We start from the raw sequence: 26866 nt of genomic DNA on the forward strand, positions 1-26866 counted from the left end.
GAGGCTGATTTCCCCTCATTTTTTAGGCGGTTTTCCCCATTTTGGAGCTGTTTTTTCCTCTTTTTTGGGGGGGCTGCTTTCCCCTCCTTTCCGGACTATTTTTCCTCATATTGAAGCTGCCTCAGGTGGGGAATTTTTAGCTTCAGGATGGAGATTTTTGAACACTTCGGAGACAAAACTCCTCACCTGGGCATGTCAAGGGCTGCAAGGTGGCTGCAGCCCATCCAGGTAGATCCAACACTGCCTCAGGTGGGAGATTTTGGCCTCAGGTGGAGAATATTTGGCCTCAGGTGGAGAATATTTGGCCAGGGAGCACCAACCCTCCCTCAGCGCTGTGGGCTGACCCCTCCTCACATCCCTGAGGGGCTCTGGGGCCGCTCGAACTCAACACGGGACCCCCTGCCCGGGACCGTCCCCTCAGCTCCTGAGGCAGCACCGGCCGCTCCTCCCAGCACTCCCCAACCCCTCGGGCCCTCAGCGAGCCCTGAGAATGGCGGATCCGTGAGGGGAAGGCCCGTGAGGAGCGGGCGGGGGTCGCGACCCAGCGGCGCCATTTTCCCGCCCTTCCCCTTCCCTCCCTCAGCCGCCTCAGGGCCCGGCCCCCGTGACGTCACCGCGCGCAGGAGGAAGTGACGTCACCGGTATCCCTCCGCCGTCCAGGTCCCCTTTTTGTGTGTGTGGTGTGTGTGTTGTGTGTGTGTGGTGCGGCTGCGGGCGCCGCGCGCCTGTATCAGCCCGCCGGGCCCGACGACCTTTTTTTTTAAATTCCCCCCCCTCCTTTTTTCCGTGAGGGGTGAATTAGAGGAAGGGGGGGGGGGGAAAAAAAACCCCACACGCACGCCAAGCACGGAGCCGCCCCCCGGCAGAACGTACAGAGGGCGAGCAGAGCCAGGCATAATTCCTTCTTCATCACCATCTTCATCCTCCTCCACAGCATCCCGCCAAGTGTGAGGCGGGGAGGGGAGGGGGGGGCTCATGCCACCTGCCCCCGCGCCCTGCGGGGAGAGGAAAGCGGCGGAGCCCCATAGGAGCGAGCGGCGGCAGCGCTGAGGAAGGTGAGGAGGGGGGCGCGGGGAAGAGGAGGGAGGGATGAAGGCAGCGGAGCCTCCCCGGGGGTAGCGGTGACGGCGGCGGGAGATGGAAGTTGGAGGGGGGAGGATCGGTAACGGTGAAACCGGCTCGAACCGCCCGGGAGTGGGGGAGAAGGAGGGAATGAAGAAGGAGGAGCGGGGGGGGGGGGCGGCAGGGCCGGAGCGCGCCGTACACAAAGCGGTGGCGGGAGGAGGAGGAGGAGAAGAGCAGCAGCAGGAGGAGGAGGAGGAGGAGGAGGAGGAGGAGGAGGAGGGAGGGCTCGGGGTGCCGAGGAGGGGCCGGGGAGGAGCCGCGGCGGCTCCGGCGGCCGCTCCCGCCGGGCCCCGGGCGGGCGCTGAGGGACGCGGAGGGATCCGCGCTCAGCCCTCACGGCCCGGGGGGCGCGGTGAAGCGGCCGCCCTCAGGGGAGGGGGGCGGCGGTGATGCGGCCCCGCCGCCGCTGCTCCCTCCGCGCACCCCCTCCCGCCATACCGGGATCCCCTCACGGTTTCCTCACGGTCGCCCCCTCAGTCACCACCACGGGGATGAGGAAGGGGCGGTCGTGTCCCTCCTTCCTCCCCGCTTCTCCCGGTGCTGCCGCCCCCTCCTCTCTTTGGCGGCGCTGCTTCGCTGGTGGGCGGCCATGTTGGGCACGGGGATTATTTTTCGCTCTCTTTCTTAGCCGCCACAATACGCTGAGGCTGTGTGTGAGGGGGCTTTTCCCGGAGTTTTCCCGGTTTTTAGGGAAGGTTAAGGAAAAGGGGAGGGTTTGTGATCAGGGGTTTGCAAGGTGCGACCACCCCCCCTCCATCATCCTTGGCCTTGCTGGTGCTTCACCTTCGCTGAGTGAGTTCCCCTCTCCAGAGCCCTGAGGGGTGGGAGCCCCTCGGCCGCAGGGATTTGGGATCCCAGTCCTCATCCTCGGGGATTTGGGATCCCAGTTCTCACCCTCGGGGATTTTGGGATTGGGATCCCAGCCCTCCCCGGAGAGTCCTGGGGTCAGGAGTCCATCCCTCTGCTTTAGGGAATTGGGGTCCCAGACCTCACCCTCGGGATTTGGGATTGAAATCCCAGTCGTCTCCCTTTGGGATTTGGGATCCCAGCCCTCCCCGGAGAGTCCTGGGGTCAGGATTCCATTCCTCTTCTTTAGGGAATTGGGATCCCAGTCCTCACCCTCAGGGATTTGGGATCCCAGCCTTCTCCTCAGGGATTTGGGACTGGGATCCCAACCTTCTCCTCAGAGATTTGGGATCCCACCCCTCAAGGTTCTGGCATTGGGATCCCTCATTGTCAGGGATCTGGGATCGGGATCCCCATCCCTCCCTCAGGAATTTGGGATCCTCCCACCTGGATCCAAGCAGGAAAAAAAAATGGGAAAACTCCTCCAGGAATCCCAAAATTCCTGGAAAAGGATCAGCCCCACAGGAATTCCCTCCCCTCCCTCCTGCAGGCTTTGGGATTCCAGCCCAAAAATCCCCCAAGACTGCAGCTGCTGCTGGGGAAATTCCCAGAGTTTGGGAGAATTCCCAGAGTTTGGGAACATTTGGGAAAATTTCCAATATTTGGGGAAATTCCCAGAGTTTGGGAATATTTGGGGAAATTATTAATTCTTATTTTTTGTTTTCATTCTTCTATTTATTTTAATTCTTATTTGTGTTTTTAATTTTAAGCATGCACAATTTTCCCTTTAATTCCCAAAATTCTTGGAATTTTCCTCCTGGTGCTTCCAACCTTGGGAATTCTCTCTGGGCCAGGGAATGATGGAAAATCTTCTTGGAATGGGGGGAAAAAAAAGTCTATAATTTATATTTTAATCTATATTTTATTAATATTTTTATTTGCACAGTATGTATATTTCTAAATGTTAATACTATTTTAATTTATTTTTGCTCACATTTATTTATATTCATAGTTTTAACTTTTATTTTTGTTGTATTTTTAATTTTGTTTTTACTTAATTTTAATTCTATTTCATGATTGTCTATTTATTTCTTATTTTTAAAAATTTAATATCATTTAATTCTAATTTTAATTAAAAGCCTCCAAACCAAAGCTGAGAAAAAAAAAAAAAATCCCAATTTTGGCTCAATTTCATCCCAAATTCCAAGGAATTCCTTGGAAAAAAACCAGAGAATTTAAACCTGGAATTTCTCAGTGAGAAAAGAGCAAAAAAATTCCAACTTTTTTTGGAAATTCCTTGGGGAAAAAAAAAAAAAAAAACCAAACCAAAAATTTCCTTTTTTTTGTTTTTTTAAGATTTTCAGGTTCTAACCCCAACCCAACCCCATCATTCCCATTCCTCCTTTTGGGAAATAAAAAATTCCTGTTTTTTTTTTCTGAAATTCCCATTTTCCCCCCATTTTTTCCAGGATGGCAGACACGGATCTTTTCATGGAATGTGAGGAGGAGGAGTTGGAGCCCTGGCAGAAAATCAGCGACGTCATCGAGGACTCGGTGGTGGAGGATTACAATTCCATGGAAAAAAATCCCACAGGTACAGAAAAAATAAAAATCAAAAATCCTCTGGAATTGCCAATTCCTGCCTTTGCAGCTCAAAATGTTCCCGTTTAGTGGCTAAAAAAATCGATTTATTGGTTAAAAAATCCAATTTATTGGTTAAAAATCCTATTTATTGGTTAAAAAATCTAATTTATTGGTTAATAATTCCATTTATTGATTGAAAAATGCCAATTATTGGATAAAAATCCCAATTTTTGAGGAATTTATCCCATTCCTGCTTGGAAATAATTATTTGGGAAGCAGGAAATGGCCTTTATCCCATTTTCCCTTCTTTTCCCCTTTCATTTTTCCTTCTTTTCCCACTCAATATTTCCCCTTTTCTTCCTGATTTTTTTCCCCTTTTCCCACTTAATTTCCTGCTTTTTTCCCAGGTATTTTCCCCTGGATTTTCCCCCCTTTTCCCCCATATCTTTTCCCCATATGCCCCTGGATTGTTTTCCCCTTTTTCCCCCATATTTCCCCCGTTCTCCCCATATTTTTCCCTCTTTCCCCACAGATTTTTCCCCTCGTTCCCCTTAATTTTCTCCCCCTTTTCCCCCATATTTGCCCCCATACCCCTTGTTTTTTTCCCCCATATCCCCTGGATTTTTTTCCCCGTATCCCCATGGATTTCCCCTTTTCCCCACATTCCCCTGGATTTTCCCCACAGCTTTTCCCCACAGATTTTACTCTGTATCCCCCTGTATTTTCCCCCCGTATTTCCCCCGTATCCCCACATTTTCCCCCCTTTTCCCCCATCTTTCCCCCCTGTCCCATGGGTTCCCCCGTCTGCCCCGGGTGTTCCCCTGTATCCCCCCCATTCCCCGTCTCCCCCGGGTGTTCCCCTGTATCCCCCCCATTCCCCGTCTCCCCCGACATTCCCCCGTATCCCCGCACACTCCCCGGTCTCCGCCGGTGTTTTCCCGTTCCCAGGGCCGCAGGCCGCCGTGCAGCCGGGGCCGCAGTCGGTGCTGCTGGCGCAGAGCCCCGCGCCCGGCCTGGGCGCCGTGGTGACGCAGCCGCTGCTGCGGCCCGTGCAGCTGATGCAGAACGCCAACCACGGCACCACCCCCCCTGCCGGCACCCAGCCCATCTTCATCACCACCCAGGTGAGCCCCTGCCCCGAGCCAGGGGAAATCCTGGGAAAAAGACCCTTTCCCGGGAAAAATCCCCGTTTCCACTCAGGTTTTAATGGTGCTCTCCCGTCGCGCCAAAATCCCCCCGGGGTTGTGGGGTGGGGATCAGACCTCGCTGCAGGGTTTGATTATCCTGGAAAGAGTCCTTGTCTTGGAATTCCAGGGGAGATCCATGGAAAAATATCCTTTTCCCAGGAAAAATTCCCATTTTTCAGTGATTTTTTTAATGCTGTTTTCCCATGACACCAAATGTCCCAGGGTTTGGACCTCACTGCAGGGTTGGATTTTTATAGGAAGAGTCCCTGTAAAATTGGGAATTCCATGGAAAACCCCTGGAAATCCCATGGAAAATCCATGGGAAACTTCTCTTTCCCGAGGCTGACGGATCCCTTGGATTCCAGGGATTATTGATTTTGGGATATTTTTGGGTAAATTTGGAATATTTTTTCAGTGGATTTGGGATATTTTGGAGCTGATGAATCCCTTGTATTCCAGTGATGATTCCAGGGATATTTTGGGGTGAATTTGGGATATTTTGGATACATTTGGGATATTTTGGGGTGAATTTGTGCCGTTTTGGCTGCAGGGGTTCCCGGTGAGGAACGTCCGTCCCGTGCAGAGCCCCATGAACCAGGTGGGGATCGTGCTCAACGTGCAGCAGGGCCAGACTGTGCGGCCCATCACCCTCGTGCCAGGTAATTAACCCGTTAATCCATTAATTAGAATCGTCAGTAACAGCTATATTATTTCTGGATATTTAAAGTTTAATCTCTAGGGATTAATTCCAGATCCAGTTTCACATCTCAGGATTAATTCCAGTGGGAAATAAAGCTGGAAATCCCAAATAAAACTGGAAATAAATCCCAAATAAATCAGTAATTCCCGTAACCCCTGTGATGTTTTCTCTCCCGTGCAGCCCCAGGTGCCCAGTTTGTTAAACCTGCAGTGGGCGTTCCCCAGGTGTTCTCTCCCGTGGCTCAGGTGAGGCCGGGCAGCGCCAACGCCTTCGCCACGGTGATCCCGGCCACGCTGACGCTGCGCAGCACCGTGCCCCAGGCACAGCCCCCCCAGCAGAGTGAGTCACTCCAGTCCCACATCCCTGCGGTCCCAAAATTCTGCTGGCCCAAATTTCTTGGGGATTTTGAGTGGAAAAATCCATGGGGCGGGTGTGGGAGTTGGGCCCGAGTTCAGATTTTGGGTCGAGTCCTTCACAGGTTGGGGAATGAGGAGAAGCTCAGGGAGTTTGGGTTGAAAAGTTGGGAATTCCTGGCTAGAATTCCAGTGGGATTTGGTCCAACATAGAGTGGGAAATGAGGAGAATCTAGAATAGTTTGGGTTCAGAAGTTTGGGAATTCCTGGCTGGAATTCCATTGGAATGTTGTCCAAACTTAGACCGGGAAATGAGTAGAACTCTGGTTCAGTTTGGGAATTCCTGTCCAGAATTCCATTGGGATTTTGCAGAATCTGGAGAATTTGGGTTCAAAAGTTTGGGAATTCCTGGCTGGAATTCCACTGGAATTTCATCCAAGCACAGGTTGGGAAGTGAGGAGAATCTGGGTGAGTTTGTGTTGAGCAGTTAGGGAATTGCTGTCTGGCATTCCAGGCTGGCATTCCAGCCCCAGCCCTCTCTCTGCAGTGAGCATCGCCAGCTTTGTGCCGCTGAAGCGCCCGGGCGTGCCCGGCGAGGCCAGCGCTGGCGGCCCCGAGGTCGCCAAGCTGGTGAACACGCTGGGCACGGTGCCCTCGCTGGCCCACGGGCCCTCCTCGGTAGCCCACGGCCCTCCTTCACTAGCCCACGGCCCCTCCTCAGTAGCCCACGGCCCCTCCTCGCTGGCCATGGCCAACAGCAGCCCCGGGGCCGGGCAGCACGGTGCCGCCGAGAGCTCGGCGCCACTCAAAGGTAAATCCTGGGAATTCGGGGGGGAAATTGGGAAATTTGGGATGGGAGGGGTGGGCTGGGCTCTGTGGGTTTGGGGCCTTTACATTTCATGGCATTGGGAAGGAAAATTAGGGTTAAATCCTTTAATTTTCACCTCGCTGGAATGGAAAATTTGGTGTAAATCCTTTAAATTCCCTATCCCTGAGAGGCAAAATTTGAATCTAAGGGACATTCTGGGTTCTTGGGAGGTAAAATTTGGTTCAAGGGACATTCCAGGTTCTTGGGAGTCAAAATTGAGTTTGAGTCCCTTAAATTCCACATCACTGGGAGGGAAAATTTGGATTAAATCCTTTAAATTCGCATCTTTGGGAGGCAAAAATTGGATTTAAGGGACATTCCAGGTTCTTGTGAAGTAAAATTTGGTTTAAATCCCTTAAATTCCACATCATTGGAGGCAGTTTTAGTTTTTGCCAATTTTTGGGAAAAGTAGAAAATTTTGTTGTTTTTTTTTTTTTAATGGGATAAAGGTTGAGGAAAGCTGGGAATTTGGGATTTTTTTGGGGATAAATGTGGGAATTCCATCCGTGCAGGCAGCTCCTCCCCCGTGCCCAGCCTGGATCTGCAGGATGGGGGCAGGAAGGTCTGTCCCAGGTGTGACTCCCAGTTCCGTGTCACCGAGGCGCTGCGGGGACACATGTGTGTAAGTCACCCTGGCTGCGGCCCTGGGCCTGCCTTAGCCTCGGGGGCCAATCCAGACCCAGTTTAACCCGTGGGCATCAATTCTAGACCCAGCTGAATGAGTGGGGATCAATTCCAGACCCGGCTTAACCAGTGGGATTCATTCTAGACCCAATTTAACACGTGGGGATCAATTCTAGATCCAGTTTAATGTGTGGGGATTAATTCCAGATCCATTTTAATGAACGAGGATTAACTCTAGACCAAGTTTAATGAGTGGGGATTCATTCTAGATCCAGTTTAGTGTGTGTGGATTAATCTCATCCTCAGTTTAACGAGCAGGGATTGATCCCAGCCCCAGTTCAATGAACAGGGATTAATTTTAGCCCCAGTTTAACGAGGGGGGATTGACCCCATCCTAACCCCGATCTCCCCACACTAATAACTCTCTTCTCATTTTAACAAGCAGTTGTTAATGCCCTGTTAATAACCCATTACTAACCCGTTAATTCCCCCATTAATAACCCATTAATAACCCATTAATTCCCCGTTAATTGCCCGCAGTACTGCTGCCCGGAGCTGGTGGAGTTCCTGAAGAAACGCAAATCCCTGGACTCGGAGCCGGCCCCGCCCAGCGCCAAGGCCCCGTCCCCAGCGCAGGGCTCGGCCCCGGCCCCGCCCCCGACCCCGCCCAGAGCACCTGAGCCAGGTGAGGGCGGCGCCGACCCCGCCCAGGCCAAGCTCATCATGCTGGTGGATGAGTTCTACTACGGGCGGGACGGGGGCAAGGGGGCGGCCGTGCCCCCCTGCCCCAGGGTGCCAACGTCCTTCCGGTGCCCCCACTGCACCAAGCGCCTCAAGAACAACATCCGGTGAGTGATTAGCCATTAATTACCTGTTAATTGTCCCGGGAATTCTCAGGGAATGTGGGGATGATGGGCAGTGGGATGTGACCACCTCAGGAACAACCCTCAGTGAGGAATTCTCCGAGAATTCCCCATGGATCCCCCCAAAAACACCCCAACCCCAGACTGGGAGCAGCACCCGGGGTGATTTTCCCGGGGATGAGCGTTGGGAATTGCAGGAATTGCGGGAATTCCGTCCCTGCAGGTTCATGAACCACATGAAGCACCACGTGGAGCTGGACCAGCAGAACGGCGAGGTGGACGTGCACAGCATCTGCCAGCACTGCTACCGCCACTTCAGCACCCCCTTCCAGCTGCAGTTGCACCTGGAGAACGTGCACAGCCCCTACGAGTCCTCCAGTCAGTGATAGCCTGCTTTTCTGGGGGTTTTTGTTGGGAATTCTATGCTGGATTTAGTGGGAATTGATTTAGGGAAGGCCACCCCAAATGCCCCCCAAGTTTCATTTCCCAGCCCTTTCCACCTCCAGTTCCACTTGGGGAATGTCCACAGACTCTTTGAGTCCTCCAGTCAGTGCTATGCTGCTTTTTCTGGGAATTTTTTATCCTTTTATCCTTTTTCCCTTTTTCCCTTTTTCCTCCCCCCCATTTTCCCTATTTCCCCCTTTCCCCCCACCCCTCAAACTCTGACTTTTTTCCAACTTTTTTCTCATTTTTCCCGTTTTCTGGGGCAGCCAAGTGCAAGATCTGCGAGTGGGCGTTTGAGAGCGAGCCGCTCTTCCTGCAGCACATGAAGGACACCCACAAGCCTGGGGAGATGCCCTACGTGTGCCAGGTACCGAAAAATCCCAGAATTCCCACCTGGAATTCCCAGATCCCACCCCAGAAATCCCGGAGTCATTCCCTACATCTGCCAGGTAACAAAATTCCTGGGATTTGGTGCCCCAAAATTCCATTTCCAGCTTCCAAAACCACCTGGATCTCTCCCTCTCTAATCCCATTTTTCCCAATTTTCCAGGTGTGTCAGTACCGTTCCTCCCTGTACTCCGAGGTGGACTCTCACTTCCCCCTCTCCAATCCCATTTTTCCCGTTTTTCTGGGATTTTCCAGGTGTGTCAGTACCGTTCCTCCCTGTACTCCGAGGTGGACTCTCATTTCCGCCTCATCCACGAGGACACGCGGCACCTGCTGTGCCCCTACTGCCTCAAGGTGTTCAAGAACGGCAACGCCTTCCAGCAGCACTTCATGAGGCACCAGGTGGGGCAGAATTCCAGGGAAAAACGGGATTCTGGGAATGCTGAGGGAATGGGGATTTGCTGGGTTTGGGTGGGACAAGCAGACGCCATTTATTGTTCTGATACTTATTTAATAATTATTAATTAATCATGATTTCTTCTCAAAGAAGAGCGTGCACCACTGCTACAGCTGCAGGCTAGAGTTCTAATAGCTAATTAATAATCAATAAACAATTGAAACCTAGTGAGACCTTGTCAATAACCAATAAATAATTGCTAATTAATCACTGATGAATTAATTGTTTTTGCAGAAGAAGAGCGTGTACCACTGTAACAAGTGCCGGCTGCAGTTCCTGTTTGCCAAGGACAAGATCGAGCACAAGCTGCAGCACCACAAAACCTTCCGCAAGCCGCGGCAGCTCGAGGGGCTGCGGCCCGGCACCAAGGCACGGCCCCGTCAGCCGGGAACGCCCAAATTATCCCCGGGAACGCCCAAATTATCCCCGGGAACGCCCAAATTATCCCCGGGAACGCCCAAATTTATCCCCGGGATGCCGAAATTTATCCCCGGGAACGCCCAAATTTATCCCCGGGATGCCCAAATTATCTGGGGGGTTATCCGGGGGATGCCCAAATTTATCCACAGGATTCACGGAATTATTGATGGGATTCCGGGAGTTATCCAGGGGATTCCCAGATTTATCCATGGAATTCAGGGAGTTATCTCCCTGATTCCAAATTATCCATGGGATTCATGCAATTATCCATGGAATTCCCAAATTTACCCATGGAGTTCCAGGGGGTATTCCTGGGGTTATTAATGGATTTATTCCCGGGGTTATTCCCAGAATAATTGCAGGAGTTATTCCAGGAATTCCTGGGGCTGTTCCCAGAATTATTCCCCAAATTCCTGGGGTTATTCCTGGGGTTATTCCAGGAATTTTTCCAGGGGTTATTCCCAGAATTCTTCCCAGAATTCTAGGGGTTGTTCCTGGAATTATTACTGGGAATATTCCAGGGCTTATTCCTCGAATTCCCAGGGTTATTCTCAGAATTATTCCGGGGGTTATTCCAGGGGTTATTCCCAAAATTATTCCCCGAATTCCAGAGATTATTCCTGCAATTCCAGGGGTTATTCCCAGAATTATTCCCGGGGTTATTCCTGGAATTCCAGGGGTTTTTATTGGCTCTGTGTGGCGGGGATGGGGAGTGGGGGGTGGTGTGTGGGGGTTTTGGGGGGATTATTTTGGCGTTTATGGAATTCCTGAGGTGGGAATTTGCTGGGATTCCCGGATCTTTGTGGGATTAAGTGGGAATTCCCCCCCCCAGGTGACGATCCGGGCGTCGCGGGCGCAGCCGCGCTCGGTGCCCCTGGAGCCGCCGGAGCCGGCGCCGGGGGGCTCCTGCCCCGACCCCCAGCCCCTCTTCCTGTGCCACAGGAGCGCCCCCCGCAGGGCGGGCAGGAAAACGTCAGTGCTGGCCGGGGGGAGAGCGGGGAAAAAATGGGGGAAAAACGGGGGTTTGGGGGAAAATGGGGGTTTTGGGGAAAAAATGGGAAAAAACCGGGGGAAAATGGGAGTTTTGGGGTTGGACTGGGAGAGCTGGTGCTGGAAGAATTTTCAAGAGAGTTGGCAAAAAATTGCTTGATTTTTTCCGGGAAAAAATGGGAGTTTTGGGGTTGGACTGGGAGAGGTGGTGCTGGAAGAGTCTCCGAGTGAGATGGCAAAAAATGCCAGTTTTTTTCCTGGAAAAAAAATGGGAATTCTGGGGAAAAATGGAAAAAATGGGAAAAAAAAGGGAATTTTGGGGAGTGAATGGGAGTTTTGGGGTGGGGTTGGGAGAGGTGGTGCTGGAGGAGTCCCCAAGAGAGCTGGGCAAAAAAAGCCAATTTTTTTCCTGTCAAAAGCAGGGATTTTGGGAGCAAAGGGGGAGCTAATGTGAATTTGGGGTGGGGGCTCCCAGAGCCAGCGCTGGGGGGCTCCTGCCCCGACCCCCAGCCCCTCTTCCTCTGCCTTTTTTTTCCCCTTTTTTTTCCCCCCTTTTTTTCTCCCATTTTTTGCCGTTTTTTGCCGAATTTGCTCGATTTCAGCTCATTTTTTTGGGGACTCTTCCGGATTTCGTTTTTTTTTTTTCCCCCAGGGGTGGGCTGGGCCGCCAGACGTGCCTGGAGTGCAGCTTTGAGATCCCGGATTTCCCCAACCACTTCCCGACCTACGTGCACTGCTCGCTGTGCCGCTACAGCACCTGCTGCTCCCGCGCCTACGCCAACCACATGATCAAGTACGGGGGTCTGGGGGAAAAATGGGGAAAAATCGCCAAAAATGGGTAAAAATGGGGAAATTGCTGCTGGTTCTGTGTCTGTGCAAACCACACGATCTAGTACGAGCCAGGTTTGGGAGGAAAAATGGGATTTTGGGAAAAAAATTAATTATATGGATTTATAGGGTATTTTCTCCGTCTTTTTTCCCTTCCCAGCAACCACGTTCCCAGGAAAAGCCCCAAATATTTGGCTTTGTTCAAGAATTACACAGCCAGGTATGGAAAAAATTCCTAAAAAATTTCCCCAAAAAATCCCCCCCCCAAATTCTCCCAAAATTCCAAAAAAGATCCCAAAAAATTCCCACAAAAAAAAAAAAAAAAAAAAATTCCAGCCTCTGGCAATTCCCAAATTTTTTGATTCTGGGAGAAAGTCCAGAATTTTGGGATTTTTGGGATTTATTGTTTCAATTTCCTCCTTCCCATTGTGTCCCACAGATTGGAAATTTTATTTTTTAACTATTATTTATTATGCAATTATTAATAATAATTTAATCATTAGTAATTTTATCAATAATAACAACAAATAATAAGTAATGACTTAATTCTTCATGATTTAATTATTAATGAGGGACTGGACACATTTTATATTTGATATTAATTTTATTTCTCTTTTTTCCTCTTCCCTTTTCCTCCCATTTTCCTTCCCCTTTTATTCCCTTTTTTCTCCTTTTTCCCTTTTTTCCCCCCTTTTCTCTCCTTTTTTTCTTTTTCCCCTTTTCTCCTTCTTTATTCCGTTTTTTCAATTTTTTTTCTCCTTTTCCCATTTTCCTCCCTTTTCTCTCACTTTTATTTTCATTTTCATTTTTTATTTTCTTTTGTTTTTACTTTATGCCTTTTACTTTTCTCTTCTTTTCCCTCCCATTTTTTCCTTTTTTCTGCTCTTTTTTCCTCCTTTCTCCCTTTTCTTTTTCCCCCCATTTTTCCCATTTTTTCCCCATTTCCAGTGGCCTGAGGCTCTCGTGCTCCTCCTGCCTCTTCGTCACCTCCGAGGGCGACTCCATGGCCAAACATTTGGTTTTCAACCCCTCCCACGAGTCCAGCAACGTCCACGGCCAAGGTGACACGGGGGAAAAGCACAAAAAAACGGAAAAAAAACCCTCAAAAAAACGGGAAAAAAAAAAACCAAAACGGGGGAAAATAAACTCAAAAAACCCGGGAAAAAACCCCAAAAAGTTGGGGAAAAAAACCAGGAAAAACCCGGGAAAAAAAACCCCAAAAAACGGGAAAAAAAAACCCTCAAAAAACCGGGAAAGAAACCCCCCAAAAACGGGGAACCCCCCCCAAACGGGGAAAAAGCGGGGAAAAAACCCCAAAAACGAGGAAAAACCCCAAAAATGGAGAAAAAACAGGAAAATGGGGAAAAACCCCAGCAAAACGGGAAAAAAACCTGGGGAAAAAAACCCAGGAAAACGGGAAAAAAAACAGGAAAAAGGGAAAAAAAAACCAGGAAAAACCTGGAAAAACAGGAAAAAACAGGAAAAAACCCAAATTCCGGTCAAAATCCAAGAAATTTTCAAATTCCAGAGCTCAGATTGGGAATAAACGGAATTAATTTTATAATTTTGGGGGATGGGAATTCAGAATTGATTCGATTCCAGTGTTTTTCGGGAATTCTTCACAAATCCCAAATTCCTGTGAAATGAAAATGGGAAATCAGTGGAAAGAAAAGCCTGGAATAGCTGAAATAAATCAGAATAAAAACGGAAATATTCTCTTTTCTTCCAGGGTCTTCTTGGGTTTCACATTCCAGGTAAGACAAAAATTCCAATTTATCCTCATCCCTCCCCGTCCATGGGATTGGGAATTTTTTTCCCTTTTTTTTTCCCCTCTTTTCTTCCCCTCCTTTTTCTCATATTTTTGTCTCTTTTTCCTTCCCTTCTCCCCTTTTCCTACCCCATTTTCTTCCCCTTTTCCACCTAATTTTTTACCTTTCTTTCCCCTTTTTCCCCTCCTTTTTCCCATTTCCCCCCTTTTTTCTTTAATCCTTCTCCCCATTTTCTCCCTTTTTTCCTGTTTTTCTCCCTCCTTTTTCCTTCCTTTTTCCCTCCTTTCCTTTTCCCTCTTTTCCTTTTTTCTTTTTTCCTCTTTTTTATTCCTCCTTTTTCTTTTTTCCTTTCCCTTTTTTTCTCCTGTTTATTTTCCCCTTTTCTCCCCTTTTTCCTCTCCTTTTTTCCCCTCCCTCTCCCTCCTTTTTCCCTCTCTTCCCTCCCCTCATTTCCCCTTCTCCCCTTTTCCCTTCCCCTTTCTTTTCCTTTTTCCCTCCCCTTACCCCAAACTCCCCCAACTCCCAATTCTCCCCCCCCAAACCCCCCCAAATCCCAAATTTCCCCCCCAAATCCCAATTCTCCCCCTCCAAACCCCCCCAAATCCCAAATTTCCCCCCCCAACTCCCAATTCTCCCCCTCCAAACCCCCCCAAATCCCAAATTTCCCCCCCAAATCCCCCCAAATCCCAATTCTCCCCCCCCAAACCCCCTTTAATTAATTTTGTTCCGTGTTCCCGCTCAGGCACAGCCCGGACGCTCAGCCCTCCCCGCCCCCGCGCTCGCCCCCGTCCCCCCGGAGCCCCCCGAGCCCCCCCGCGCCCCCCGCGCCCCCCCAGCCCGAGGCGGGCGCGGCCCCGCGGGGCGGCTCCGCCGGCGGCCGCCAGGAGGCGCTGTCGGTGCGGAAGCTGCGCGTGGTTCTGTTCGCGCTCTGCTCCAGCACCGAGCAGGCCGCGCGCCACTTCCGCAACCCCCCGCGCCGCATCCGCCGCTGGCTGCGCCGCTTCCAGGCCTGCCGCGAGCCCCGCGCCGAGCCCGCCCAGGGCAAGTACCTCAGCCTGGAGGCCGAGGAGAAGCTGGCCGAGTGGGTCCTGACCCAGCGCGAGCAGCAGCTGCCCGTCAACGAGGAGACGCTGTTCCAGAAAGCCACCAAGATCGGGCGCTCTCTGGAGGGCGGCTTCAAGATCTCGTACGAGTGGGCCGTGAGGTTCATGCTGCGGCACCACCTGGGCACCCGCACGCGCCGCGGCGTCGCCAACCCCCTGCCCAAGGAGATGCAGGGCAACGCCGGCGCCTTCATCGAGTTCGTGCAGCGCCAGATCCACCGGCAGGAGCTGCCGCTGGCCATGATCGGCGCCGTGGACGAGATCTCGCTCTTCCTGGACGCCGAGGTTCTGGGCAGCGACGAGCGCAAGGAGAGCGCGCTGCAGACCGTGGGCAACGGCGAGCCCTGGTGCGAGCTGGTGCTGACGGCGCTGGCCGACGGCAACGTGCTGCCCGCGCTCGTGGTGTCCCGGGGCCAGCACCCCGCTCCCAGCAGCATTCCCGACTCCGTCCTGCTGGAATCCAAGGAGAACGGATACGGCGACGACGAGATCATGGAGCTGTGGGCGGAGAGGGTGTGGAGGAAGCACACGGAGTGCCGCGGCGGCTCCCCCAAGGGGATGCTGCTGCTGGACTGTCACCGGACGCACCTGTCCGAGGAGGTGCTGGCCGTGCTCAGCGCGGCGGGGACTCTGCCCGCCGTCATCCCGGCCGGCTGCAGCTCCAAGGCGCAGCCCTTGGACGTCTGCGTCAAGAGATCCCTCAAGGATTTCCTGCAGAAGAAATGGAAGGAGCGCGCCAGGGACGTGGCGGATTCCGACTCGTCGGCGCTGCTGCAGCTGCTGCTGGGCTGGCTGGGAGAGGCGCTGGAGATCCTGGGCGGCTGCCAGGAGCTGATCCGCAAATCCTTCCTGCTGGCCAGCGTGCTGCCCGCCGCCCGCTCCGCATCGCCGCGCCGCAGCGGCGACGAGCAGGAGGAGCTGATCGCCGCCATGGAGGAGAGGCTGGAGATCGCCCCCAGCCGCGAATCGTCGCCGGCGTCGCCCGAGAACGACGGAGCCGAGGCCGACCCCGAAATCCTGCAGCGGCTCTTCGAGGGCGAGAGCGAGGCCGAGTCCTTCTACGGCTTCGAGGACGCCGACCTGGAGCTGATGGAGATGTGAGAGCTTCGCCTTCCCCCGCACCCCGGGGGGGAAAAAAAAAATAATAATGGAAGTTTTCAAGAAGTTATTTAAAAAAAAAAAAAAAAAAAAAAAAAAAAAAATTTGGACGGATTCACGCCGGAAATGAAACGGCCGATTGAAGGTCCTGGGATTTGGGCACGGAAATTGAGGGATTTTCCTGGATTTTGGGCACGGAAATTGAAGGATTTTCCCTATTTTTGGAGACCTAAACAGGCCCCAGAAATGAAAGGAAATTCCCAGTTTTTGACCCCAGAAATTGAAGGATGTTCCAAATTTTTGGAGGTCCAAACCCTCCCCAGAAATTCAAGGATATTCCCAGTTTTTGACCCCAAAAATTCAAGAATTTTCCCTATTTATGGAGATCCAAACTCACCCCAGAAATTCAAGGATTTTCCCCATTTCTGGCCCCAAAATTCCAGAATATTCCCAATTTTTTCCCCCCAAAATATTCCCAAATTCCTGGCCCCAAACCCGAGGAATTCCCAGTTTTCAGAACACACCCATCCCAATTCCCAGCGGAATTTTTTTCTTTTCTTCCTTTTTTTTTTTTTTTTTTTTTTGGGGGGGGGGGAGGGGGGATTGGCAATTCCGCCGGATATTTTTGGGAAGATTTTCGTGGATTTTTTTTTTTTTTTTCTTTTTAATATTTAAAAACAAAACCCTAAAAAAAAAAAAAAAAAAGAAAATCTTGGATTCACTGTGTTGGTATTTCCTAGGAATTCTCTCTGGTGGGTGGATATTTTTTGGGAATGTTCTTTACCTCACTTGTCCAATAATTCCTGATTTTTTTAGCCGTGATTTTTAAATTTGTTTTTCTTCCCTCCAGGAAGACAAAAAAAAAAAGTTCCCCAAAATTCCAGGAATTTTCCTTTTTCCGTCGAAATTTTTTTTTAATTTAACCCAAAAAATTCCTCGTTTTTATGGAAAATTCCTTCGAGACTTGCTTATTTTGAGGTTTTTTTAAAATGAAAAATGGGAATTTTGATGGAATTTTGGGGGAATTTTTTCACCTCGATTTTTCCAATTTTTCCCACCCCCTCAAAAAAAAAATTCCTGCTGGAGGGGCAGAAAAACTCAAATTTTCCTTGGATTTTCCCCCCTTTTTGGAGCGTTTTAATTTTATTTAAAAAAAATTAAAAATCCTGGAAAATTTCGCCTTCCTTAGGATGGGAAAAATCCGGGATTTGGGATTAAAACTGAGACGAAAAATCCGGAAAAATCCGTCAAAAAATTTAAAAAAATAAATTAAAAAAAGATTTTGGGTTGATTTTTCACTGCCAGCTCCGATTTTTTACCGGAATTTGCATGTTTTTTGGGAAAATGGTTTTGGTTTTTTTTTTAATTTAAAAAAATTCTTGGAATTCCCAAATTCCAGAGGCACCCAGCACCTGTTTTTCTATAGGATTTGTGGAGGTTTTTTTTTTCCTTTTTTTTTTTCCCCGAAGAAAAACAGGAAAAAAATAATTATTAAAAAAAAAATTAAAAAAATTTCAAAAGAATTAAATAAAAAAAAATATGGATCAGCTTGGAATTGTACAGGAGTGGAAAACGTGGAATAAAAAGCAGGGAAATGGATTTATAAATAAACAGTGTTTTTATTGTGGAAAAAAATTCCTTTATTCCCGCGGGCTTTGGGTGGAAAAATCCCAAATTAAATTCAGATATTCAGGGTCAGAATTGGGATTTTTTTGGGGTTTTTTTTTGGTGGAGAATTCCTGGTTTTTTGGGGTTTTTTTAAGGAATGTTGGGAGTGGGGAGGGGAAAAAATTCCATTTAAATCGGATTTTTGTGGCCTTGGGTAATGAAATATTTCAAGGTTTTAGTGAAATATTCTGATATTTTATGGAAATTTCCTTAATTTACTGAAATATTTCAATATTTTATTAGAAATGTTCCTATATTTTATGGAAATTTCGTTAATTTTATTGGAAATATTCCAGTATTTTATGGAATTTTCCTCAATTTGATTGGAATATTCCAATATTTTATTGGAAATTCCGGGGAGAATTCCCAGGTTTTTGAGAACTTCATCCCTAAAGGGCTTTTCCCACCTCCAAAATTCCACAATTTTGGATTTGGAGCCGCCAAATCCACCTGGAATTCCCCAAAATTTCCATTTTTTGTGGGGGGAGAATTCCCAGATTTTTTTTTTTTCTGGAGGATTTCCAAAGAACAAACACACGGATTGGTGTGGAATGATTTTTTTTATTCCCAAAAATCGCTGGATTTGCAGTTCCAGAAGGAAAAAGGGGTCAGGATAAAATCGGGAATTCCACGGGGGCGGGGCAGCTCCTTGGAGATCACTCGAAACCTCTGGAAAAAAACGGGAAAAAAGGGGTTAGAGGGGCAGGGAAAACATCTGGGTGACCCCTAGAACACCTGGATAACACCTGGAACAGCTGGATAAACAGTGGGTGTCTCCAGAACACCTGGATGTGCCTCAGAATTCCCAAATCCCAATATCTTATTTTCCCATGGAATTACCTGACCAGGTGGGCGATGTCCCAGAATTCCCAATATTTTATTTTATTTTTCCCTGGAATTCTCACCTGACCACGTGGGCGATGTCCCAATTGGCCTCCAGGGTTTGGGGCCCCTCGAGCTCCACCCCCTTCTCGGTCACCACGGCAACCTCGAACTGCGGGAAACCCAGAAAATGCCTCAGTCCCAAAATTCCTAAAATCTGGAATTCCTAAAATCTGGAATTCCTCAGTCCCCACCCAGAATTCCATGGGAAAAAACCCCAGGACTGAGATGGGTTTGGGATGTTTTTGGGGGTGGATTTTGGGATATTTTTGGCTACAAACTCTCCTCTCCAGGAGCTCTGGGGCTGGGATGGGTTTGGGGTGGGTTTTGGGGTGGGTTTGGGGTTTTTGGGACACAGACCCTGTTAAAGGACCGAGCATCCCTGTAGTAGAGCACCCTCAGACACCTCTCCAGGAGCTCCCTCGCCTCCTCCCTCGTCGGGAGCTGCTCCCGCTCCAGCTCCGCCCTCAGCAGCGGCTGCAGGCACATCAATTAATTAAATAATTAACTAACTAATTAATTAACATCGGCCCAAAACACCCAATTAACCTGTTCCTGTGGGAACGTCAAATTGATCAGGAACCAAAAAAATTAAAATCATGTAAGGAATCAAATTAATGAGCCACGATCTGTAAACTAAAATCATTAAAAAAAAATCCAATTAGAAAAGTCGGGATTAATTAATATCACAATTAAAAATTCAAATTAGTGAAATCAGAATCCGTGAGTTAAAATCATATTACGAAATCAAATTAATTAGGATTCATGAAGTAAAATCAGATAAAAATCAAATAGAGAAATCAGGAGCCATTAGTTAAAATAACATTAAAAGTCAAATTAGAAAAGTCAAGATTAATTAATACTAAATTAAATATTGAAATTAAGGAAATCAGAACACAGGAATTAAAATTTAGAAATTAAAAAAACCAAATTAATCAGAACCTGTGAATTAAAATAATGACATGATGAACTAAAAAAAAAAAAAAATAACAATTTTAAAAGCCATGAACTAAAAAATTGGGTATTAAAGGAGAACTCACTAAAAAAAAAAATAAGCAATTAAAAAAATTAATTCTGAATTTAAAAATTAATTAAACAGGAAACAAGGCTGGACTCACCTGGGCCAGGTAAGCCCCGAATCCCGGGATAATCAATTAAAAACTAATTAATTAATTCAAAATCAGGCAAGGCTGGACTCACCTGTGCCAGGTAAGCCCCGAAGCCCGTGGCCAGCGATGGAGCCTCGTAGGCCACGCCCAGCATGTCCACGTATCCCAGGAAACTGCAGGGTAAAAGGGGGAATCACCTGGGGAAGAGCAGGAACAGCCCCAGGGAAAATGAGGAATTTCCCTGGGAAGGAGCAGGAATCACCCCAGGAAAGAAGCGGCAGGAAATCCCCGTGGGGGGGAAATTCCAGGAGGGAATTCCCGGAATTTGGGGGTCCCGACCTTTGGGCGCCGTCGAGGCCGGCGATGAGCACCGAGTTCCAGAGGGGGCTGATCCTGGAGCGGCGGCTGTACAGGAGCCGCGTCAGCCACGAGTGCAGCGCCCGCGGGCTGTAGCTGTGCCCGTCCCCCAGCAGCTCCTCGTCGATCCTGAAAGCCCAGGGAATTCCGGCATCGGAGCGGGGCAAAAATCGCCGCGGAATTCGGGGATTTGTGGTCAAAAATGTCACCGAATTCGGGGATGGAGCGCCCGGAAATTTGGGGATTTGTGCTCCAAGAACACCAAGGAATTCCAGGATTTGTGCTCAAGGAATTCCAAGGAATTCTGGGATTGGAGATTGGGATGTTGGGATGGAGAATTCCTGGGAATCACACCAGAATTTGAGGTGGGAATTCCAGAATTCCCGGGGGATTTTGGGATTGCAAAATTCTGAAATTCCTGTGTGATTTTGGGATGGTGAATTCTGGAATTATGGGAGTATATTGGGATGTGAATTCTGGGATTCCTGGGGAATTTGGGGACGGGGAATTCCGGAATTCCCGAGGCATTTCGGGACGGGAATTCCAGCGTTCCCGAGGAATTTCGGGGTGGGGAATTCCCACACTTCCATGGGCTCTTACACCATCTGCTCGAGGAGCTGCCGCAGGTGCTGGAAATCCGCCAGGTCCCCCGAGGCTCCGAGCACGGTGCAATCGTTCACCTTCAGCAGGCGCGAGATCCCCCGGAAGCGCGCCAGGGACCCGTAGGAGCCCACGGTGTCCGCCGCCAGCATCACCCCCCCCCGGAAACGCAGCCCCAGCACCGACGTTCCCGTCACCATCGGGGTCCTGTCGACGGCATCCCAGTTACACCAGTTTGGATCCCAGTTTGCTCAGTATGGCTCCCACTTTGGCTCCCATTTGTACCATTTTGGATCCCAGTTTGGGTCCCAGTTTACCTCCCAGTTACACCGGTTTAGCTCTCCGTTTGACTCCCATTTACACCATTTTGGATCCCAGTTTGGGTCCCAGTTTACCTCCCAGTTTCACCAGTCTGGCTCCCAGTTTGCCCATTCCGCACCCCTGGAGTCTCTCCGGCATTTCCGGATTTCCTTCTTCCATTTCCCCCTTCCCAAATCCCCCTCACACCTCACATCCCCGCCCAGGTTTTGCCCAGTTTGGCTCCCAGGTTGCCCAGTTCGGATCCCAATTTGCCCCTCCAGCCCTCAGAGACCCTCCACAAATCTCCCGACACCCCTCCCATCTCCCCCCAGTCTCCCCAGTTCCTCCTCCCCAGTCCCCCCCATTTCCCCAATTCTTCCTCCCCAGTCCCCCCCAGTCTCCCCATTCTCCCCTCACCCTCAGACCGCCCTTTCGCCCATCGCGCCTCACACTTTCCCGCCCTCCCGCGCCCCGCGTTGCCCTCACAGGGTGCGGCCGGCGGGCAGGGCGGTTCCGGTGCCCGGGGAGAAGATGTCTGTCCGTCCCAGAGCTCTCGGGATGTACGTTTGTCCCGGGGCCGGGCCCCCGGCCCAGAACGGCGGCGGCGCTGCCCCGACCTCCATCTTAGTCACGCCGCGATTGCGCCTGCGCAGAGGGAACGCGGCCTCTCCCGGCCACCGTAAGGAGTGGGCGTAGCTTACCCGCCATCTTAAGCGTGGCGGAAATCCCAGCAGGGGCGCTGCGCCCTTCCCAACATGGCAACGGTACCACGTGACGCAGCACCGGTGTGGTGTTGGGCGGGGTTTATCGGTGAGGTCCCGCCCTAAAGAGGTGGAACTTGGGGTGGCACCGCCCAATCAGCGGCGAGGGGCGGGGCCTGGGCGAAGGTAACAGGTTGCGGTGGCTGCGGCGGGAGCGGCCGGAGCGGGCGGTGAGTGGGGGGGGGTCTTGGGGACACCGGACACGGGGCTGGGGACACCGGGCAGGGACATGAGGACACCGGACAGGGTGCTGGTGGCACGGGAGGGGATGCTGGGGATACCAGAGAGGGTCTTGCTCCCCGGGCGGGGGTCGTGGTGGCGTGCAGGGGGGACCGGTGACACCGGGCAAGGGGGCTGGGGACACCGGACAAGGTGGTGGTGGCACTGGAGAGGGGGCTGGGGATAGCGGAGAGGGCGTTGGTGGTACCGGGCAGGGCGCTGGTGGCACGCAAAGGGTGTTGGTGACACCGGAGAGGGCGCTGGTGGCACGGGACAGAGTCCGGGTGGCAGCGGGGAGGGTGTTGGTGACATCGGGCAGGGCGCGGTGACACCGGAGAGGGCGCTGGTGGCACGGGGCAGGGTCCAGGTGGCACCGGGCAGGGTGTTGGTGACATGGAAGGGGGTGCTGGGGACCGGGCAAGGGTCTGGGGACACGGGACAGGGGTTTGGGGACACGGGACAGGGGTCTTGGGACATCGGAGAGGGGTCTGGGGACACGGGGAAGGGTCCTGGTGGCACTGGGGACACGGGACAGGGTCCTGGGGACACGGGACAGGGTCCCTGTGTCCCTTTAGGGGGTCCCAATGTCCCTTTTAGGGAGGATGTAAAGGATCCCAAATCCAGAGGATTTTGTCCCTTTTGTCCCCTTTTGTTTGGGGCGGGGTTTTATGGGATCGCTCCGGGGCGTTCCCAGACCGGTCAGACCGGTTTGGGATCGGAATTTATTTGGAATTCCTTTGGAATTCCCTTTCCCCTGGGCAGGATTTGAGGTTTTTTCCTTTTTCCCTGCGGCTTTTTCGGGATCAGGGAGGGGGGGAAAAATTCGGGATTGAATTTGGGGTGGAATTCAGGATTTGAGGTTTTGCTTTTTCCCTGCGGCTTTTTGGAGTCCGGGTTAGGAATTCCTTGGGGGGGGGAGAAATTTGGGAATTTGGGGTGAATTCCTCGGGGTGGAGGATTGGGATTTGAGGGGGGAAATTTTGGGATCAATTCCTCAGGGATGGGAATTTGGGATTGGATTTGGGATTGATTTTGGCATGGATTCTTCAAGGTGGGAATTGGGATTTGGGGGAAATTTGGGATTGAATTTGGGGATGAATTCCTTGAGGTGGAGAATTCTGGGACTGAATTTTGGGGATGAATTCCTTGGGGTGGAGAATTTTGGGATGAAATCCAGGGCAAACCCAGGGCGACCCCAAACCCTACAGGGATTTTTTGGGTCCAGGGATTGGGATCATTCCCAGTTATCCCAATTAATGAGATCATTCCCAGTTTTCCCATTGGGATCATTCCCGATTTTCCGTGCTCCCCCCTCTGGAATTTCATCCCTCTGGCTCCGGTTCCTCGGCTCCATTTCCCTGGAAAGCGTCACCGGATCTGGGGGGGCGGGATCGGGAATTCCCGGGATTTGGGGTCATTTGAGACAATTAACTTGGGATCATTAATTTGGTATACTTGGGGAATTTTTTGGGATAATTTGAGAAAATTCATTCGGCATCATTTGAGATATCTGGGGAAAATTTGGGATCATTTGGGATAATTAACTTGGGATAATTAACTTGGGATAATTAACTTGGGATAATTAACTTGGGATAATTAACTTGGGATAATTAACTTGGGATATTTGGGAAATTTTTTGGGATCATTTGGAATAAATAATTTGGGATATTTGGGGATAATTAATTTGGGATCATTTGAGAGAATTAATTTGGGATCATTTGGGAATTCTTTAGGAAAATGAAGCAGACTTTTGGGAAAACAAAGCAGAATTTGGGGAAAAAAACCCAGAATTTTGGGAAAACCTCCCTGGGAACTCCCAATATATCGGGAAAATCCAAACCCAAGAATTGCAGGAATAATTTGGGATAATTTGGGATTTTTTTTTTCCTTCATTTCCTGTCTTTTCCCATCTCAATTTTCCCTCCTTTTCTCCATCCCAACCGCAAAAATTCCATTTTCCTCCTTCAGGAAAAAGGGAAAAAATCTCGGGAAAGCAGCTCCAGGATTTTTTTTTTTTTTTTTTTTTTTTTTTTTTTTTTTTTTTTTTCCCCTGGGAATTACAAAACAACTTTTTCTGGGTTGGAGTCACAAAAAGCTCTTTGTGCTTCCCGGGCTCCTGGCCAGGCCCCAAAATTCCCAGAATTCTGCATTTTTTAACCCTGAAATTCCCATTTTTCTCCTTTTTTTTTTTTTTTTTCATTGTTAACCCTGAAATTCCCATTTCCCTCCTTTTTTCCTTCTGCTTTTCCAGGGAAATCCCCGAAATCCTGGAAAAATCCAAACCCTGAACCGGATTTTGGGAATTTCCCAAAACTCCCGGCGGTTCCGGAGCCATTTTGGGATTTTTTATTTGGGATTTATTCTGGGATTTTTTGGGATCAATCCCAAGCCCCCCCTGTGGATTCTCCACCTGCTCCGGATCCAGATCCCAAAAAACCGGATTTTCCTGGATTTTATGGGACTGGGGACGGATCCAGATCCCAAAAAACTGGGGATTTGGGGACTTTGGGATTTGGGGATTTGGGGACTTGGGAATTTAAGGATTTTGGGATTTGGGAAAACGGGGGGGGGGGAAATCACAAAAAAAAAATGTGGGGGGAAAAAAGGGGGGAAATCACCAAAAAAATGAGGGGAAAAAGGGGAAAATCGTTTAAAGAAGGGGGAGAAGTAACAAACGCCGCTTTCCCCACTGCTGTTGCCCTTGGGCAGGTGCGGTGGCCATGGCGGGCAGGCCCGTGGACCACGGCGTGCAGATTCGCTTCATCGGCTCCGAGGGCGGCGCACCGCCCGCACCGCGGGCTCGCAGCGGCTCCTACGGGGTGGCCGTCAGGGTGCAGGGCATCGCCGGGCAGCCCTTCGTGGTCCTCAACAGTGGCCAAGGAGGGGGCGAGAGCTTCGGGGTGCAGATCAGGGCGGGGAACCCCGAAATGGGCACGGATCCGTCAGAAATGGCCACCGGTGGCAGAGGCAGGAGCCCCGAAATGGGCACCAATGTCATGGGGGAAATGGCCCCAAATTTCAGAGCGAAACCCACCAAAACGGCCCCAAATTTCACTTCTGAAATGGCCTCAAATACCCCAGAAATGGCCCCAAATTTCAGAGCCAGGAACCCCAAAATGGCCCCAGATTCCCCCGAAATTGCCCCAAATGTCCCGACCCGGAGCCACCAGGGGGAAACTGTGGGGGAAGAGGAATTTTGGGATGAGGAAAATCCCGAATTTTTAGGTGAGGAAAAGTCAGGAGGGTCCAGGGGGATCCCGAAATCCTGGGATGAGGAAACTCCGGGAAAATCTCGAGGGATCCCAAAATTCCCGGATCAAGACCTGAGAAGATCCCAAGAGATCCCAAAATCTTGGGATCAACGCCCGGAAGTCCCCAAATCCTGGGATCAGGATGCAGGAAAATCCCGAGGGATCCTAAAATTCTCAGATCAAGATTCGAGGAGATCCCAAGAGATCCCAAAATTTTGGGATCAAGGCCCGGAATTCCCCGAATCCTCGGACGAGCTCCGGCGATCTCAATCCCACGGCGACCTGAGGGGGAAAAAAGGGGAAAAAATTCCCGGAAAAATCCCGGGAAAAATTCCAGGAAAAGTCGCGGGGGACGTGGACACGGAGCCGCTGGGCTCGGTGGATTCCCTCATTTCCAAATTCGATTCTGGGGATTTTTCCGGGAATTCCCGAGGCCGAGCGGCTCGGAGGCTCCGGGGCCCCGCGGCCGCACCCAGGAAACGCTCGCAGAGTTTGGATTCCCGGGAATCCCAAAGAATCCCCCAAATTCCACCCCAGGAAATTCCCAAAATTCCACCCCAAATTCCCGCCGGATTCAGGGGCGTGGAGGAGAAGAGCATGGAGATGCAGGTAAGGAGAGAAATTATTATTTTTTTTTTAAATAAATTATTTTTTAATATAAAAGTTGATGGTTTTTGTTTTTTATATATATATAAAATATACATATTAAAAATATATCTATATAATACATATATGCAAAGGGTTTTTCAATTAAATTTTTTTTAATATAAAAATTGGCGGTTTGTAATTAAATTGTTTTTTATATATATATATATAAAAATTGGGGTTTTAATTAATTTTTTTAATATAGAAATTGAGGGGTTTTTTCCCCTAAAAAAGGGTTATTTTTAAATATAAAACTTTTCCTATAAAATTGGGATTTTTCCCTATAAAATTGAGAATTTTTTCATTTAAAATTGAGGATTTTTTTCCTATAAAATTGAGAATTTTTTCCTATAAAACTGTGGTTTTTTTTGTTATAAATCCGGTTTTTTTCCCCTCGGGGACGAGGAATTTGGGTTTTTAACTGTAATTTAAATTGTTTTGGAATTTTTTTCCCCCAAAAAGCTGAAATCCACCCCGGACCTGCTGCGGGACCAGCGGGAATTGGGGGGAGGAGAAAACCCCACAGAGCTCATCTACAGCATCCTCAGGGAGGGGTGAGCCCCAAAAAACCCCCCAAAATATCCCCAAACCCACAAAAAAACAAAAAAATAACCCCAAATCTACTCAAATAGCTCAAAAAGACACCAAAATCCCACAAAAAAATTCCCATTAAGACCCGAAAAATCCTCAAAAAAAAAATCCATAAAATCCCCACAAAAATCCCCCACGTTTTTTCCGAACCCAAGATTCCCAAATCTTCCCCAAAGTTTTTCCCCCAAATTTGGGATTTGGGGAATTCAGCACCAATTCCTTTTTCCCTGATCCCAAAATTCCCAAATTTTCCTCCAAAATTCCTGAATTTCCCCCATCCCAGGAGCTCTGAGAGCGAGATTTCCCTGAGGAGGAAAAGCTCGAGGCTGCTGCAGAAACTCCAGGAATTGGTGAGGGGCAAAATTTGGGAATCCCGAAATTGCCAGGTTTGGGGTTTGGGATGGGTTTGGGAATTGGGATGAGTCTGGAATTTGGGATGGGTTTGGGGCAGATTTGGGATTTGGGGATGGGTTTAGGATTTGGGGTTCGGGATAGATTTGGGATTTGTTTGGGATGGGTTTGGGGCAGATTTGGGATTTCAGGATGGGATGTCCCCACCATCCCAAATATTCCCAATTTTCTCAGAATTCCGTGGGGGCTCCGGACTCGTCCCAATCCCAAATCCTGGACAGGAAATCCCAGGAGCTGCAGCGGAGCCAGCCCAGTAATGGGGGACCCTAAAAGGGTTTGGGGGGACCCTAAAAGGGTTTGGGGTCAGTTTTGGGGTGGCCCTTTGGGGGGATTTGGGGTCACTGTGGGTTCCCCTTTTTCTCTTTTGGGGTTTTGGGGCCCAAAAATCCATTAACCCTTTAAATCCCCCCTTAACCCTTTCCTTTA

The 26866-nt window shown here is 49.9% G+C and overlaps 3 protein-coding genes across 4 annotated transcripts in view; 2 read left to right on the forward strand and 1 right to left on the reverse strand.

Annotated features, from left to right (window-relative positions):
- Positions 1-639: 639 nt before the first annotated feature.
- Positions 640-17281, forward strand: POGZ (pogo transposable element derived with ZNF domain). Of its 2 annotated transcripts, none has more exons than XM_088181072.1 (18): positions 640-1055; positions 3441-3565; positions 4504-4679; positions 5293-5401; positions 5623-5781; positions 6343-6606; positions 7176-7285; positions 7828-8135; positions 8374-8528; positions 8861-8961; positions 9237-9383; positions 9673-9807; positions 10691-10830; positions 11501-11641; positions 11837-11896; positions 12625-12737; positions 13406-13430; positions 14188-17281. In XM_088181072.1, exons 2-18 carry the CDS (start codon positions 3442-3444, stop codon positions 15647-15649), a joined length of 3729 nt encoding a protein of 1242 aa, XP_088037198.1. In that variant the 5' UTR covers positions 640-1055; position 3441; the 3' UTR covers positions 15650-17281. The 2 variants fall into 2 exon arrangements, with proteins under 2 accessions (XP_088037198.1, XP_088037199.1); XM_088181073.1 differs by lacking the exon at positions 640-1055 and adding an exon at positions 1696-1917.
- Positions 17282-17855: 574 nt separating this feature from the next.
- Positions 17856-21218, reverse strand: PSMB4 (proteasome 20S subunit beta 4). Its single transcript, XM_088181078.1, has 7 exons — positions 21049-21218; positions 20263-20469; positions 19645-19791; positions 19397-19478; positions 18557-18673; positions 18220-18308; positions 17856-17983 (listed from the first exon to the last, which is right to left on the reverse strand). The coding sequence occupies exons 1-7, from the start codon at positions 21183-21185 to the stop codon at positions 17971-17973; spliced, it is 792 nt and encodes a 263-aa protein (XP_088037204.1). The 5' UTR covers positions 21186-21218; the 3' UTR covers positions 17856-17970.
- A 3022-nt stretch (positions 21219-24240) lies between these two features.
- CGN (cingulin) overlaps positions 24241-26866 on the forward strand; it is a gene marked incomplete in the record, with an annotated part of 10634 nt that continues 8008 nt past the window's right edge. The window contains 4 exon segments of the mRNA XM_088181074.1: positions 24241-25402; positions 25901-25992; positions 26313-26379; positions 26615-26689. Coding sequence (XP_088037200.1) covers positions 24263-25402; positions 25901-25992; positions 26313-26379; positions 26615-26689 — 1374 coding nt within the window.

This window comes from Sturnus vulgaris, chromosome 31, assembly GCF_052056855.1.
Source record: "Sturnus vulgaris isolate bStuVul1 chromosome 31, bStuVul1.hap1, whole genome shotgun sequence".
NCBI lineage: Eukaryota > Metazoa > Chordata > Aves > Passeriformes > Sturnidae > Sturnus > Sturnus vulgaris.

What these genes read in the sequence shown, in the direction of transcription:
- PSMB4 (XM_088181078.1), bottom strand. Translation starts at nt 21,185, where the DNA reads ATGGAGGTCGGGGCAGCGCCGCCGCCGTTCTGGGCCGGGGGCCCGGCC. An exon ending in CAGCTCCTCGAGCAGATGGT is followed by an intron (nt 19,792 to 20,262) that starts GTAAGAGCCCAT and finishes CTGGGCTTTCAG; the next exon opens with GATCGACGAGGAGCTGCTGG. An exon ending in GGCCTCGACGGCGCCCAAAG is followed by an intron (nt 19,479 to 19,644) that starts GTCGGGACCCCC and finishes TTTACCCTGCAG; the next exon opens with TTTCCTGGGATACGTGGACA.
- POGZ (XM_088181072.1), top strand. Translation starts at nt 3,442, where the DNA reads ATGGCAGACACGGATCTTTTCATGGAATGTGAGGAGGAGGAGTTGGAG. An exon ending in CATGGAAAAAAATCCCACAG is followed by an intron (nt 3,566 to 4,503) that starts GTACAGAAAAAA and finishes TCCCGTTCCCAG; the next exon opens with GGCCGCAGGCCGCCGTGCAG. An exon ending in CGCAGGGCGGGCAGGAAAAC is followed by an intron (nt 10,831 to 11,500) that starts GTCAGTGCTGGC and finishes TTTTTCCCCCAG; the next exon opens with GGGTGGGCTGGGCCGCCAGA.